This window comes from Stegostoma tigrinum, chromosome 19 (assembly GCF_030684315.1).
Source record: "Stegostoma tigrinum isolate sSteTig4 chromosome 19, sSteTig4.hap1, whole genome shotgun sequence".
NCBI lineage: Eukaryota > Metazoa > Chordata > Chondrichthyes > Orectolobiformes > Stegostomatidae > Stegostoma > Stegostoma tigrinum.
This window is the reverse complement of record NC_081372.1, coordinates 59,673,300-59,689,509: the sequence shown is the minus strand read 5'-3', so window position 1 is coordinate 59,689,509 and position 16,210 is coordinate 59,673,300. Positions and strand designations below refer to the sequence as shown.

Genomic DNA, 16,210 nt, shown 5'->3' with positions numbered 1-16,210 from the left:
GAGCTTCTAGGAATCTATTTAAATTCTTCAATGCTTCAACCTTTTTGTTTGCTGTTTGTGCTGGCTTGATAGAGAAGACAACTGACCCTCGAGTGAAGATTGTCTTCCTTGACTTTACTGAGGCCTGTTGACAACTACAGTAGGCTTTCTGGCAGTAAATGGCAAAGCAAGATAGCAACAATATGAGTCTTGTACCTATGACTGAGGGAGTAAAGTACAGTAAAGCAAAGCAGGGCTCTGTGAGCATTCAGGTAGCATCAAAGTGAATGGGTGCTATGACAGTGAATGAAGAACCCAGAGACATCGCTTGACCCAGTCACGAGGTTGGTGCCTGAGCACATAGTGTCCTCACTGCAGCATTACCATAAAATTGAAGTTAAGAGGTGTCCTGAAAGTGGACCATATATGTGTTATGACACTTAAAGGTGCTGGCACATGTCGGATGTTAATGTCTGTAGATGTGAGGTATGTATGTCCCCAATACCCATGGGGCTTACCTGACAAATTCGTAAAAATTGTCCAAAATGGAGGTGCTTTGGAGGAAGTGGCAGATGGTCCAAATATTATTGAGGCAAGTTGTGGCATTAATGAGGCATTTAATAACTAATAATGACCATTCATTGGCAACAAAAATAGAAATTGCTGGAAAAAGTTAGTAGGTCTGGCAGCATCTGTGGAGAGAAAGCAGAGTTAATGTTTCAGATCCGGTGACCCTTCTTCAGAACAGCATTTAGCATCCTGTGTGCAAACTGTCTGGTTTCCTACCATACAATGACTACACTTCAAAAGTATTCACTGGCTGGAAAGCATTTGGAACATCTGGCGGTTTCAAAAATACTGATAACCATAGATCACAGATAAAAGTCAACTTCTGAAGCTTTGAAAAATCATCCCAAGACAGGGAGGCATCATGCTGTCATGCTAAAATCGAGTTCCCTGTTGGATTTTTCTGCACTTCTATGACAATGATTGGATGGATGAGGATAGAGTGAAGTTGTTGATTAGTAATATGTGGAACAGGCATCCTGATAACTTACACAAAGAATGTAGCTTATAAATGTGGGACATGTTCAAATCTGGTAGAAGTGATGATGTCAAAAACTGTAGTTATACAAAGCTTTGAATATCCGTGTCAGTAATTCATTTGAAAAGCATGTCCACATAGAATGAAATAGAGGATGGTTGATGGAGAAAAGAAAATCACAAGGGGCTTGGTTTCTATGGTTGGTTCACTTGCCGAGCAGTTTTGTTCGTTTGCAGAAGTTACGCTATCCTGCTGGGTAACATCATCAGTGCAGTCTCTGATTAAGTATAGTTGTGTTTTCTCACTTGTTATTTAAAATCTGGGGTCCATTTGAGTTGATTGTCCAAGTGTCTGATCTTTTGGTGGGTTAGTTTGGCTAGTTTTCCTTGAATGATTTGTCTTTTCTTCGTTTTGGTTTTTTGTTGACTGATGTTAACAGCTTGTTCTAAGTCTGTAGATTGGTTGTGCCTAGCTATAGGGATTTTTGGTGTGCAGCCTCCCTGTCAGATCTGTGGAGCAGCTTGTGGGCGTCGTTAATCATTACTTTCACCATTCTGCAGCCATTATGGTCTGCTGTCCTATGTACCTGTGAGTTGTTGATGGGAGATTTGCCTCTAACACTGCACAGTTATACCTGGTTCCTGAGGCATCCGGGTGTAAGTAGAGTTGTTTGCGGATAGCACTCTTTCGTTTGTCATAGGTTTTTCATTTCCGGGCCAATTCGAGTGTATTGTGCCTGTAGGTGTCTAAGGTTCTTGAGTAGATTTGTCACTCAGGTTGTGGATGTTGTGGCTAATTTGCTCACTGAGCTGGTTCGTTATTTTGCAAACGTTTCATTACTGTACTGGGTAACTCCAAAAGACCTCAGAGTTTAAATAAAAAGCAAGAAAAAAACAATTCTTCATTGGTGTTGCGCTGATGATGCTAGCCTGATGGGTAATAAAACGTCTGCAAACTAACGAACCAGCATGGTAAGTGAACTAACTCCAGCATCCACAACCCGAGCTGCAAATCTACTCGAGAACCTTAGGCTTGATCTCTGTGGAGTTGAGGAAACTCTGGGAAGGAGTGAAACTTGCAGCCAGCACGTGATCCCAGGATTCTTGAACCCATTCCTAGTGCTCCAATTTTCGTATGCTGATTGGCTTGGATTGTAAGTCTACACTCCCAGCCTTGCCAGTTCCATCATGGCAATAAGTGTGACGCAATCCTCTTTAATCATTGTGGAGCTGAGACAACTTTCAAAGGACACATAGTTCTTGGCATCTCAAAGGAATCGTGAAAGAGCTTAAATAAGAGAACATTTTGAAAGAAATTCCTCATGTCTTATCCCTGCCCCTGTGCCAACCTGTGGACCCACATTCCCTTCCACCATGGATTTTCGTAAAACTCCATGCCATGCTATTCCCCTGCACCCAACCCAAAGCCCCTCATACTCTGTATGCCAAGGTACAGTGTTTCCATGCCTACTCACTCACTAGAGAGCCCAGACATCCATTTGAGACTGAAATAGCTACCTCACAGGGAAAACTTTGCTTGTGATTGACAGCTCTGGATCTCTGACCCATTCTGCTACCTGCACAATGTTTATTTATGCAGGATAAACATTTCAAGTCCTTGAAGTTTCTGCTGTTGATACTTCAAAAGGGCTGGATTAATGACACTTTTACTGACCTGTTCTCTTAAGAGAACATAAGAAAGTATATTTATATGCTTCCCCCTTGATTTTATGGTTTCCAGAGATGCAGTTAGTATATTAACTTGCATCAGATCATTCAAAAATGTGGAATGTCCAATTCATGGATGAGGAGGAAGGTAATTTGTTGATTTGGAAAATGAAAGAGCTGAACATGATCCAGAGAGAGAATATTTACAATGGTGTCTAAAGTGTGTAGACTCAGGGAGAGTTTGATTGACTGTGCATTAAATGCTGGAGATATTTAATTTTACTGTTTTAAAAGGTTTAACCCCTTGCAAAATTACTTAAATCAATGCAACACTTCATTTAATTATTTTGAATTTCAGGCTTTACAGGCTTTACATTTTTAACCACATTTCAAAATGGTGTCCAGATGCACATTTATATTGGTTCACATTATACTCAGGGTATAACTCGTCCCTGTTTGGGAGGATTTTTCAAAGCTTCAGAAGTTGACTTTTAATCTGTGATCTGTGGTAAACCATATGTTTTGAAACCTCTGAATGTTCTAAATGCTTTCCAATCAGTGGAATATTTTTGAAGTGTAGCCATTGTTTTGTAGGAAACCGGACAAATGGTTTGCACACAGGATGCTATCATCTATGTCTGTGAGATAAATGATCAAGTGGTCTGTTTTGATTTAGGGATAAATTTTACAGAGAACACCATGAGAATTCCTCTGTTTCTCTTTGAATAAAGCAGTGGGATCTTTTCCAACCATCCACTAGAAATATGGCTTTGAAGGAAGACCATATAATGATAATTCATACAAAGATACGATGTTAGACCTTGTCTAAAATTTTGAATTGTGCTGATAACAAATTAATACATTTGGTATTTTCATGTGCAATATCTACATCATAAATCAATCCAGTTCATTGTCATTCTTAGCTGTGCATTTAGATTTCCCTGCACACAGCAGATATGTTTTGGCCATCCATGATTGTATTGATGGTTCAATAAAACTTGAAAATAGTAGCATATGTTTAAAATAATTGATTTGCATTGCAATTCCTCATGTCTACTCTGGGTTTAAAACATTGGTCACACATTTCTGATGTAATTGATTAAAGGGCAGTTATGGTCGCCATACTGTGAATGAATCAGGTTAGTTACACGTTACAATTTCTATTATACACCTTATTTACTAGTTTCATTTGTAATCCAGAGGTATCACATTTCATTATACTCGTCCTGTTTTATTCTTATTAGGTAAGTAAGCTGAAGCGACACATCCGTTCTCACACAGGGGAGCGTCCATTCCCATGCACATTCTGCAGCTATGCTAGCAGAGATACATACAAGCTGAAGCGACATATGAGAACTCACTCAGGTATGTTATGGATGTTTTGGTTATTTCTCTGGATTATGGCAATATCCAATCCATTGAACAGAGTTCCTATATATTAGTATCATAACTGCACAATGAAAATTTATATAGTATTTTTAATTTACTATTGCGACAAGAATGCTGTAATAGAGTCATAGAGTAATACAGCATGGAGACAGGCCCTTCAGCCCAAACAGGTCCATGCTGACCATGGTGCCCACTTAGCTACTTCAGTTGCCTGTATTTAGTCCATATCCATCTATGCCCCTCCCATACAAATGATTTTTAAATGTTGCTTTTGTACCTGCCTCAACCAATTTCTCCAGCAGTCCATTCCTTGTGCACATCACTGTCTGTGTGAAGAAGTTGCCCCTCAGTTGCTTCTTAAATCTTTCCCCTCTGATCTTAAACCTGTGCTCTGTAGTTTTCAATTCCGCGTCCCTGGGAAAAAGACTATATTCATTGATCTATTTATGCCCTTAAAAACCAAAAGAAGTGCAGATGCTGTAAATCAAGAACGAAAACAAAGTTGCTGGAAAAGCTCAACAGATCTGGCAGAATCTGTGAAGAAGAAAAATCAGAGTTAATGTTTCGGGTCCAATGACCCTTCCTCAGTTCTGAGGAAGGGTCACCGGACCCAAAATGGTAACTCTGTTTTCTCCTTCGCGGGTGCTACCAGACCTGCTGAGCTTTTCCAGCAACTTTGTTTTTGTTCCTGTTTATGCCCCTCATGTTTTTATACACTTCAATAAGGTCACCCCTCAATCTACTACATGCCAAGGAATAAAGTCCAATCCTATCCTGACCAACCTCTCCTAATAACTCAGGCCTGGTGGTCTTGGCAACATGCTCGTAAACCTTGTTTGCACACTTTCCAATTTAAGTATGTCCTTCCTATAACAGGATGACCAGTGGCTCAGTGGTTAGCACTGCTGCCTCACACGCCCAGGACCTGAATTCACTTCTACCCTTGAGCAACTGTCTATGTGGAGTTTGCACTTTCTCCCCGTGTCTGCGTGGGTTTCTTCCAGGTGCTCTGGTTTCCTCCTACAGCCCAGTTTGTGCACATCAGGTGGATTGACCATACTAAATCACCTGTAGCGTTCAGGGATGTGTAGATTAGGTGCCTTAAAGGGGAATGGGTCTCAGTGGGATGCTGTGAGGGTCGGTGTGGACTTGGTGGGCCGAAGGGCCTGTTTTCACACAGTAGGGATTCTGTGATTCTCTGAAAACTGCACACAATACTTCAAGTGCAGCCGCGCCCAATGACTTGTACAACCGTAACGTAACTACCCAACTCCTACATTCAGTGCCTTGAATGATGAAGGTCAGCATGCCAAATGCCTTCTTCACCACCCTGTCTGCCTGTGACACTGCTTTCAATGAACTATGTACTTGTACTCCTAGGTCCCCCTGTTCCACAATACTCCTCAGGATCTTACCATTTTCTTTATAAGTCCTATCTTGGTTTGATGCTCTAAGTTGCAACATCTAACACTTATCTACGTTGAGATAACAAAGTATGAAGCTAGATGAACACAGCAGGCCAAGCAGCATCTCAGGAGCACAAAAGCTGACGTTTCGGGCCTAGACCCTTCATCAGAGCGGCCTCTCTGATGAAGGGCCTAGGCCCAAAACGTCAGCTTTTGCGTTGCTGAGATGCTGCTTGGCCTGCTGTGTTCATCCAGCTTCACACTTTGTTATCTTGGATTCTCCAGCATCGGCAGTTCCCATTATCACTTATCCATGTTGAATTACATTTGCTAAACCTCAGTCCACTTCCCCATCAAGATCCTGCTATAATTTTGGATAATCTTTGTTGCTATCAATTGTATCTCCTATTTTGTTTTTGCATAGAATCATACAGCACAGAAACGGACCCTTCAGTCCAAACAGTCCGTGCTGAACGTAATCCTGAACTAACCTAGTCCCACCTGCCTGCTCCAGGCCCATGTCCCTCCAATCTTTCCTCGTGTTGTACTTATCCAAATGTCTTTTAAATGTTGTAATTGTAGCCACATCCATCATTTCCTCAGGAAGTTTATTACACACGCGAACTAAGCTCAGTATAAAACGTTTGACCCTCAAGTCTTTTGTAAATCTCTTTAGTCACTTTAAAAAATGTGCCCCTAATCTTGAAATCCCCTATCCTAGGAACACACAAGTACAATTAAGCCTATCTGTACCCCTTATTACTCATTAAACTTCTATCAGGTCACCTGTCAACCTCTTACGCTCCACTGATAAAATGTCCCAGCCTTTCCAGCCTTTCTTTATAACTCAACCTTCCATCCCGGAAACATCCTAGTAAATCTCTTCTGAACCCTGTCCATCTTAATAATATCCATTCAGCTAAATGTCCTCGTCATTCAGCAGATTTGGAGTTCCATATAGAAAATCCTGGCTTAGCAAAGAGATTCAACCAAAACACCAAATGGTAAAGACACCATCATTAAATGAAGCCCATTAGAAGGTCCCAAGGTGATAGTTGGCCTGTGCTCAGTTAGTCCCAACCTTACTTCCAGACTGATCTGTCACAATTGGGTATTGGGGTTGGGGGATTGGTTGGGATGGGGGGGGTTGCATGTGTGTGGTGGTGGAGGATTGCTATGTTATATAAACTGCCTCTGGGCAGTGCCAGGAAGTGTAAAAAGCTGCCAGAATTATTGATCTTTGTTGCAATGGAACAACCTCACGTGAAATATAAATGTTGATGGATATTGAATGAGATGGTTTTTGGGTTTAGTTGGGAAGTCTGCCAGTGCTAACTTTAAGGCTTACACAAGGGGTTTGAATGTTCAAGCAAGATCTTGAGAGCTGCTGGCTGCCATGGAACTGTGACAGGGCAGGAACTCTGAAGGGGCTGGAAAAAAAGTAAACATACGTGAAAATAAGTATTTGCTGTGAAAGAGGAGTGCAAGTGTCAAAGTGAGAATTCTGTATTGTGCTGAGAATAGCGATCAATACTCTCAGCTTGTGTAAGAGGTTGGTGGATGCTGGAAGAAGAAAGTTTGGTATTCTGCAAGAAAGACTAACTGACCAAGACGAGATTTCATTAAGCTTTTCCTTTTGACTTCAAACTCTTGCCTAAGACCACAAGGTATAGGAGCAGAATAAGACCATTCAGCCCATCAAGTCTGTTCTGCTGTTCAATTGTGGATGATATGTATTTCAATCCCATTCTCCTGCCTTCTCCCCATAATCCTTGATCCCCTTACTAGCCAAGAACTTATCTATCACTGTCTAAAATATATTCAATGACTTGGCCTCCATAGCCCTCTGTATCAGTGGGTTCTACAGATTAACAGCCCGCTGCTAAAGAAATTCCCCCTCTTCTCATTTTGTCCCTTCACTTTGAGGCAATGCCCATGGGTCCTATTCTCTCTGACAAGTGGAAGCACCTTTGTGTCCACTCTGCCCAGGCCTTTCAGTTTCCTGTAGGTTTCATTCTGCTCATCCTTCTAAACTTCATTGACTACAGATCCAGACTCCTCATATGACAAGCCCTTCATCCCTGGGATCATTCTTGTAAACCTCTCCTGAATCCCCTCCAAGACCAACACATCCTTTCTTAGATACGAGACCCAAAACTACTCACGATATTCCAAATGCAGGTCTGACCAAAGCCTTTTATATCCTCAACTGTACATTGCTACATTTGTCTATCACATGTTCCAATGTTAAAATGGAACTTAATAACTCTATTTCTGACATGCTGAAATCTTTACTTGGTAATTTCATGGCTATTTTATTTGTTTCAATAATAAGTGATTTCTTTAGTTCATGCTTCTGAATCACTTTACTTGGAGACATGCACATTGTTTGTATCAGATGTGGAAATTAAAGTTGACTAATTACAAAAGATTCATATCTAAATTACTTATGTTCTTTATTTAGTAATGGCTACTTTAAATCAACTTATCCACAGATGGTCATTTCAATGTTTACCATGAACTAATGCTGTTAAAAACAATTAGCAGTGATTGAGTTTTGCTTTGTAATATTGTTTTTTTTATAAGTAATGGGCTGAATGGCAAGGCTTGTAATTTCTGATTTTTGTAGGGGAGAAGCCTTACACGTGCCATGTATGCCAGGCTAATTTCACGCAGAGTGGGACGATGAAAATGCACATCCGGCAGAAACACACTGACAATGTGCCCAAATACCACTGTCCTCACTGTGATGCCATCATTGCAAGAAAAAGTGACTTAGGTAAGGTCAGCCAGACGATGAGCTAGTTTTGGAAGTTTAGAGGCAATGAAAATGAAAGCTCTAACAACGGCGTCAATTTTCCATTTTAAAAAGCATGAGAGACCAGTATCTGGATATCTTGCCTCCTAGCCTGGCCCTTGTTGAAGTGTCGCTGCCTTCAGTCAGAGCTGATCTTGCAACTGGGAGGTACAGTCTAGAATTGATATTTAGCTTTGTGGGAGATGATCTAAAATAGCCGGAATACTTTAACAAATTGTCCCATGACACTTAGGGAGTGGCCAGGCATCCTTGGGAAAGTTAAATTGCCCCAGGAAATTGTAGGTATGAAGATGCATAAAAATGTGTTTTAAACTAATTTATCCTATTCTTACCATATTTTGGCCAAATGTCACTGTTGTTGAGTTTCAAAGCCTAGTGAGATTTCTTGCCTGAGAGCCCCAAATGTGCCTTATTAACTACCCAACAATCCCCTTTTGCCCAATGCTACCCCAATTCCTCTGCCAGTTGCCATAGCGGAAGTACTTATCATTGCCAGGATATCCTGGACTATGGTGGCCTCCCTGGAATGAGCACCATCTTTAAACTCCAGCCACGCACCTGGAGTTGCATTTGCAGTTTGGAGTTGACACTCACTGTCAACTCTGGCACAGCAGCCATAAACTTACGTTTCTCACTGCTGACACTTGCTTGCATGTATAACTGTATGTTCCTACACCATTCTCTGTTTAAGCACCAGGACGCATGCCCCACCTGAGCTTGCAACACACTGTAATTTACTGGTACACTTTCTCCAATGTTAACTGTGGCCCAGAATCTTATCATTGTTTAAAATGAGATCATCACATACAAGGAAGCTGGTTGTTGTCTCAAAACATTCACTTTCAGTTGCAATAACCAAAACTGAACAGAAATCAAACAAACAGAAGTTACATTTGCTTCTCAGAACAGAAACAAACTGCTTGCGTGTCCTGCACCAATAGTTTTATAGTCAGTGAACAATCACTGCGTTCACCTTTCACCTGCACATTGTCCATTAAGTTCTAAATAAAAACCAAAAGAACTGCAGATGCTGTAAATCAGGAACAAAAACAAATCTGCTGGAATAGCTCAGCAGGCCTGGCAGCATCTGTGAAGGAACAAAACAGAATTTATGTTTCGGGTCTGGTGACCCTCAGAACAGTTCTAAGGAAGGGCCACCGGACCTGAAATGTAAACTCTGTTGTTTCCTTCATGGATGCTGCCAGACCTGTTGAGCTTTTCTGGCAAATTTTTTTTTGTCCATTTAATCTCTGCCTGGTTTGTAGTGCTTGACATTGCTGCACATGAGCAAGGTGATATACCTCCTGTTTAATGTCCTCATCCCCCTCCGTGAAAAATACCTCTGCTCTCCCAGGTCATCAGCTTTGCCTTGTTTCCTGCTGTAATTGCGCAGGGAACAACATGCTAAGGTTATGAGGTGCACTCTGAGTGTATTGAAATGCCCCTTTATCCTGGTTCAAGCTGCGGAGTCTCATTATCACCATGCTTATCATCTGCTCCACCGTAGCTGTGATCAAAGAATGGACTGTATTGTATCTATACCGCCATAGTCAGGGGGTTGCAGAGCAAAGCCTGCAGTCATGGTCGCGGTGGGTATCTTTTGTCTCCCAATAACCATCCTTGCAAGACATCTGGACCCTCAACCACAGCAATTGCAAGAGTTCTCAATGATACTGACGTTGATGACAGCCCCCAGGCTGCTGTGTGCAAAGGTCCAACTGAAACTGATGATCGCAGAAGACTTGCACGTTGATTGAATGGAACCCCATCATGACATGGCCCTCTCAGCGTGACGTGTGTATAGTGTTACAGAGAAGGGGAGGCTAAATGAAAGAAAATCCTTGATATTCACTTTTCAGTAACAAGTGGCAATTTATTTGTTTAACCCTAACTGTGAACAAATTACTAAAAGTAACAAATTACTAACAAGCCAAACAATTATCCTTAACTATTAACTATGCTGTAACTGAGCTAAATTCTATTGGTATGCAGTTCCAATAAACACAAGTCTTCATTTATATAAACCCAAGTAATAAGAAAATATTAAAACTTAGTCTCCCAAAGTCTACATGCCTTTCTTCAGCTGTTCTCAAGTCATAAATGCTTTTCTTCCACTGACCTGGCTATCAGGGGTATCCTCCTCTGTGAAGTCTTTTGTGAGGACTCTTATCTAGAAGTGACATGGTACTTTTTATGGATAGATGTTGCTTTATTAGTGATTTCTTGTGAGAGCTGGATGCTTATTTCTCAGATGGCGGTAAGCTCACACTGATTTTCAAAAACCTTCTCCTTATACATCTTGAATGACTTATCAATGTTCTTATAATGGCATTGGATGGAGGATGTCAGAACCATCAGATTTAAATTAAATTGGTTTTCAATCACTAAGTGCTTGATTTAAATTAATTGGCTGATTCCAGCTAGTTGCCAAAAGATCAAAACAAACCTAAGGTTTCCAATCACACAGCCAATTGATACAGGTTTCAATTTCAGAATTGGCTGTACATCTTCAGTTGCATACAGACCCATATTTCTTCCTGGATAAATCTCTGAGCTTAGAAAAGCACTTTACCTCTTAAAGGAACCATGTGCTGTTCTCCCTTAGCATTGTTTTATAAACAAATTCCAGATTCCTATCTTCCAATTCATGATTACTCTACACAATGTTGTAACAATAGTTTGTTGTGTCTTGAATCTGGGAGATGCCAACTTTGTTGCCAAAGCTGTGTTTTGGCATAGCCTTGATGCATTTGTAGGTGTACAATTGACATGGGTCTTGGGACCTTTTCTTGGTTGGGTTCATGGAGTCCAGAATTGCCCTGATTTTGCTCTCGACACAGATGTAGAAATTCAAGCCAATGTATTTATATTACTACTAGCCATTAGGCAGAATCAGTTTTTTGTAATCCTTGTAAAAATCACTTTTCTGTGTGGTTGCTCTGATTGCTTCCCACACAATGCGCTGAATTTTTTCAAAACAAGCAAAGCCCTGACATTGGGTGTGAGATTTATCAAAACACCTGTGCTCACAATCGCAGAACTACTGGAGACAAAGTCATAGAAACAAGTTCTTTTATTGCGAGTCTGCAGAGTCGGGTGCCCCCGGAGAACCGGAGAGACCCTGATACAGAGTTTGCAGTCTTCTTTTGTACATCCCATTCATTATGTATTCAGGCGCCAATGTTTGTATTCCCTCGGGCCTCCCTAAGTGGGCGTCCCCATCTGTAGTTCAGCTCTGGCTTTTAGTATTCTCTACTACGCATGTGCCATAGCTGCCTGTGGCCACATACTCCTCACCTTTCACCTAGTTAGCCCCAAGTGTTTCCCGGATCCGGTTTTAGCTGGTTCTTAATCGCTCCTTATTGTTATCTTCTGCTCACTCAAGCTGATCCCCCATACCGTGCACTGCCGCCTCACCACTTCTCCTTATTGCTATCACATCTGTGACTAAATTCCTGTCCAAGTGTTAACTGTTGTGCCTAAGTTTATGTACTAGTGTTAACTCTAGTTTAATCACTCCTATAGCACTCCATTTCTCTCAATTCCACCCTTTTTCTTTTGCCACGCATTATTGGTTAAACTACACCTCAGCGTTCCCTCCCCGTTCCTTCAGTTGTTTTCTAAGTTGGCCAGCATATATTTAATCTCTCTCCGTTGGGTATCGTCATTATGCTCGCTGTCTGGGGTTTTCATCATAAATAGTGCTATTCTCGTGTCGGTCAGGGAGGCCAGCATCATACGGGCCAATAGACATTTCAGGATGGTCAGGCCTATTATTAGTCCTCCCACTATGATTAGGCCATAATCATAGGTTCACCAACCAATTACCCCATTCAGTCAAGCCCCAACTGCCCCATTCCCACCCTGCCTCCTTGCGATACCTATTCCCCGCTTCTTGTATTTTATCAATTTGACCCCGAATATGTTGGGAGAGGTTAGTAATGTTTTGCGACTTGTCGGGGACATAGATACAACATTCATTCCCTATCAGAGCGCGGGTCCCCCCTTTCTCAGCGAGTATAAAATCCAAGGCCGTTCAGTTTTGGACGGCCACTAATCTGAGGGCAATCATTTCAGTAGTGAGGGCCCGCACCTGGGTCTGCGTCTCGCTTAGAGCTGTGGCCGTGCCATTGGCCAGTTCCTCCAAGGAAGCAGCTAACTGTTGAATTTCTACCCCTGCCCGAGCCGTCCCATAAGGAGGAAAGAGGGTCCAGAACAAGCGGTCAGTCTCCGTCACCTTTCTGGGTTTGCGCCTCTTCTTCCCCCGTTCCTTTCTAGTCCGTGGGACTTGTTTCGGGATGTGTACATGAGGGACGAGGTAGGCTAGGGAACAACAACCATGCCACCCCTTCTGTTCAGGTGGCAAGGTCCGCTCTGTGCCGGATCCCTGGTCTCCCTGATGTTCATGTTGTTCCCCGGGCAGGTATGGATATGCTCTGGTGTCACATACCCAATATGTCCTGTTTAATGGGATGGGCAGGCTACATTCGTGGGCCACTTGGTACACTTTACAGGACGAGTTCCCCAATTGGAACGGGGTGCTCACATTCCAGTTACAGAAACACGTTGAGTTAACCTGTCCCTGAGGTGGCGTAACTCTGAGACCGTCAATTGCCCCTTGGGTCCGGTCAGGGAAACCATCCCTTGAAATTGTAATTCCCCTTGCTCCCTTTCCACCTACCCCAACGCGGCCACCAATTCCCGTAACTGGAATTCCATGTACCCCCGCCCGACTCCCACGTATCGCTTACAGAGGTGTTGAACTGCAGCACCTCGCCTACTTCCTCCCTAGTCATAGGCAGAATGGTAAGAGAGATTCCGGACTCCCCATGATGTGGGATGGCCGCACATACCCAACAATTGGTCTGTCCCTTCTGTCTAGCATAGTTCGCACAGAGTGTAGTAAAATAATTAAACCCGCTTCCGCAAACCGCAAGGTACAATATAGTAACCAGACTGTGATATACAATTTTGAACTGGTTACTGTCCTTCATCGTCCTTTTCGCTTAATCCGCAATGTCAACGGATTGTCCCCCGCTCGGACTTCCCATTCTCCCTCGGTTGATGGGTCCACTGGCCCCTTTACCCGCGCCGCGTGCGTCCACCCTTTTTCTTTTGTTCGAATCGCTGTTTCCGTTGTCAGCAACACTAGATATGGGCCAGACCACTGCGGCCGTAACTTCTCCTCTTTCCACGACTTGACAAGGACCCAATCTCCTGCCTTTATCGGGTGGATGGGGAAATCCAGAGGAGGGCTCTGTGCCAGCAAGCCTTTGGTTTTAAGCTCTGTAAGTGAACGAGAGACTGCCAGTAAATAGCTCCTTAGAAACGCATCATTACTTTCAAAGGTGGGGACCCCTTCCTCCCCTCCTAGTTAGGGGAGTCGAAACAACCATTTCATACGGCGACACCCCTATATCCTTCCGGGGAGCAGTGCGTATTCTGAGCAGAGCTAGCGGTAAACACTTAGTCCAGGGGAGTTTTGTTTCCTCTACCAGCTTCCTTATGTGTACCTTTAAGGTGGTGTTCATTTGCTCTACCATTCCCGAACTTTGTGGTTGCCAGGAGGTGTGCAATTTCCAGGTAATCCCCAATGTACCACAGTTCAATTTATGCACCTTTGCTGCAAAGTGTGTTCCCCTATCTGAATCAATGGATTCTACTATTCCGTACCTAGGGATTATCTGTTCTAAGAGGATCTTAGCTACCACCTAGGCGGTCGCACTAGCGACAGGGAAGGCCTCCACCCATCGGGTATAGTGGTCTACTATCACCAGTATATACCGCCACCTCTGGGCTCTAGGGAGTTCAGTGAAGTCCATCTGTATTCATTGAAATGGTCATACTGCCAATGGCTGTCCCCCTTTTGGCGGTGCCCTCATCACCTTTTTATTCACTTTCTGGCAGACTATACATCCCGACACCGCTTGTTTCGCCAAGGTATATATGCCGGAACATGCAAGTTCGTAAAAGGGTGTCACATAACGCCTGGGTTCCCCAATGGGACTAGGAGTGCAATTCGTGCAGCAGTCGCCTGGTTACCTCCTGGTTTAGTATTTGTCTACCATCCGGAAGCCACCACTTCCCGTCCGCTGTTTGTCTGGCTCCCAGCTCCTTCAGCGGTACCTTCTTTACCCCTTCCCCCAACGGGATCAGGGACATCATTCGCACCGTCGCGGATTGCGCAGCCTTTCGGGCGTTCTCGTCGGCCATTCGGTTCCCTCTGGCCTCCAGTGAATTTCCCTTTTGATGTCCTGGAACATGTACTACCGCTATTCTTTCTTGAGTGCGTCCAAGGTCTTTTTAAGCAATTGTTCATGGGCCACCTCCCTCTCCCTTGTCGTTATCATCCCCCGCTCTTTCCAGATTTTGCCAAATGTATGCACTACTCCAAATGCATACTTTGAATCAGTGTAGATCGTGCCTTCCTGGTTGTCCAACAACTCCGATGCTCTCATCAGGGCGTACAATTCACAGGACTGTGCCGACCAGTTCCCGGCTAGGCGCCCTGATTCTACTGCGGTTCCCGCAATCCCATCGATTATCGCGTATCCGCTGTACCTCTTTCCTTCCATGCAGTACGATGATCCGTCTATGAACCATCTGCACCCTCCTGTGAGGGGTTCCTCATCCAGATCGTTTCGGCTCTTAGTTTGTAAGCCAATGATGTCGCAACAGTTATGTTCCCAGTCTCCCGACTCTTCATCTGCCGCAGGCCGGTATAGAAATTGTGAGGGGTTCGCGTTTTTATCCGTGACTATGGTCAAGTCGTCCTTTTCCATCAAGATCGTTTCGTATTTTAATATTCTCGAATCTGTCAACCACCTATGGGATTTCTGGGTCAGGATTGTCCTGACTGTGTGGGGAGTACATACTACTAGATTTCCACTGAAGGTGAGCTTCCGACTTTCCTCAACCAAGATAGCCGTGGCTGCTATCGCCTGGACACATACGGGCCAGCCTCGGGACACCGGATCTAGTACTTTCGAAAGGAAGGCCACCGGTTGTTTCTGCCCCGCTCGTGTTTGAGTCAACACCTCCAAGGCCACTCCATCATCAACATTCACAAATAAGTTAAAAAGGCTTGTTAACTGAGGGCAGAGCCAGTACTGGAGCACTCACCAAGTTGTCCTTTAAGTGGCCGAATTTTTGCTGTTCCTCCGTACTCCAGGCTAACTCCGTCTTTTCGCTGGCTAGTTTGCCATAGAGGAACTTGACCCGCCGGGCATATTCATTTATCCAGAGACAACAATATCCAACAAGTCCCAGGAACTTCCTTATTTCCCTCCGGTTGCTAGGCAAGGGTAAGCCGACAATTCCTGCAATCCTCTCTGGGCTTATTCTCTTCTTGTCTCAGGGCCTCCCGCCCTCTCTCTCTCTCTCCCATTTCTTCTCGACGGCATGCTGTACTGCCTGCATCATCATTTTAGCCTTTCCCTTTTGCTGCTCGTCCTCCCGCCTCACATAAACCTTCTGGGCCTCCTTGAATAATCGATCAAGCGACTTTTCGTTCCACTCTTCCAATTTTTCCAACTTTCGTTTAATATCCGGCCAGGATTTGGTAACGAAATTCGCCCGCAGCAGTTGTTGTCCCGGCTCAGAGTTTGGGTCTACGCCCGAGTATTGTTATATATTTTTCCGTAGTCTCTGTAAAAAGACAGCCGGAGCTTCCTCTTTCATCTGTCTACTCTTGAAGGCTCGCTCGAAATTCTGACCCTTCGGTACTGAGTCTTTTAACCCTTTTACTATGAGCTCCCGAAGATCCTGCATGTTTCGCCTCCTCCCTTCCTGTTGCTTATCCCAATCGGGTCACATCACGGGGAACTTCGCCTCAGGTAATACCCCAAGGTGCTCCTGCTGGGGCGGGTGGTCCTTTTCCCATATCCTCATTCCACCTTGCCGGATC

At 43.7% G+C, this 16,210-nt stretch overlaps 1 protein-coding gene across 1 annotated transcript in view; it reads left to right on the top strand.

Annotated features, from left to right (window-relative positions):
- Nucleotides 1-16,210, top strand: part of LOC125461424 (transcriptional repressor CTCF-like) — a 176,808-nt gene that overhangs the window by 69,194 nt on the left and 91,404 nt on the right. Inside the window, exons 6-7 of the mRNA XM_059652880.1 lie at nt 3,936-4,056; nt 8,116-8,265. Of these exons, the coding sequence (XP_059508863.1) occupies nt 3,936-4,056; nt 8,116-8,265 (271 nt within the window). The remainder of the gene's footprint in view (nt 1-3,935; nt 4,057-8,115; nt 8,266-16,210) is intronic.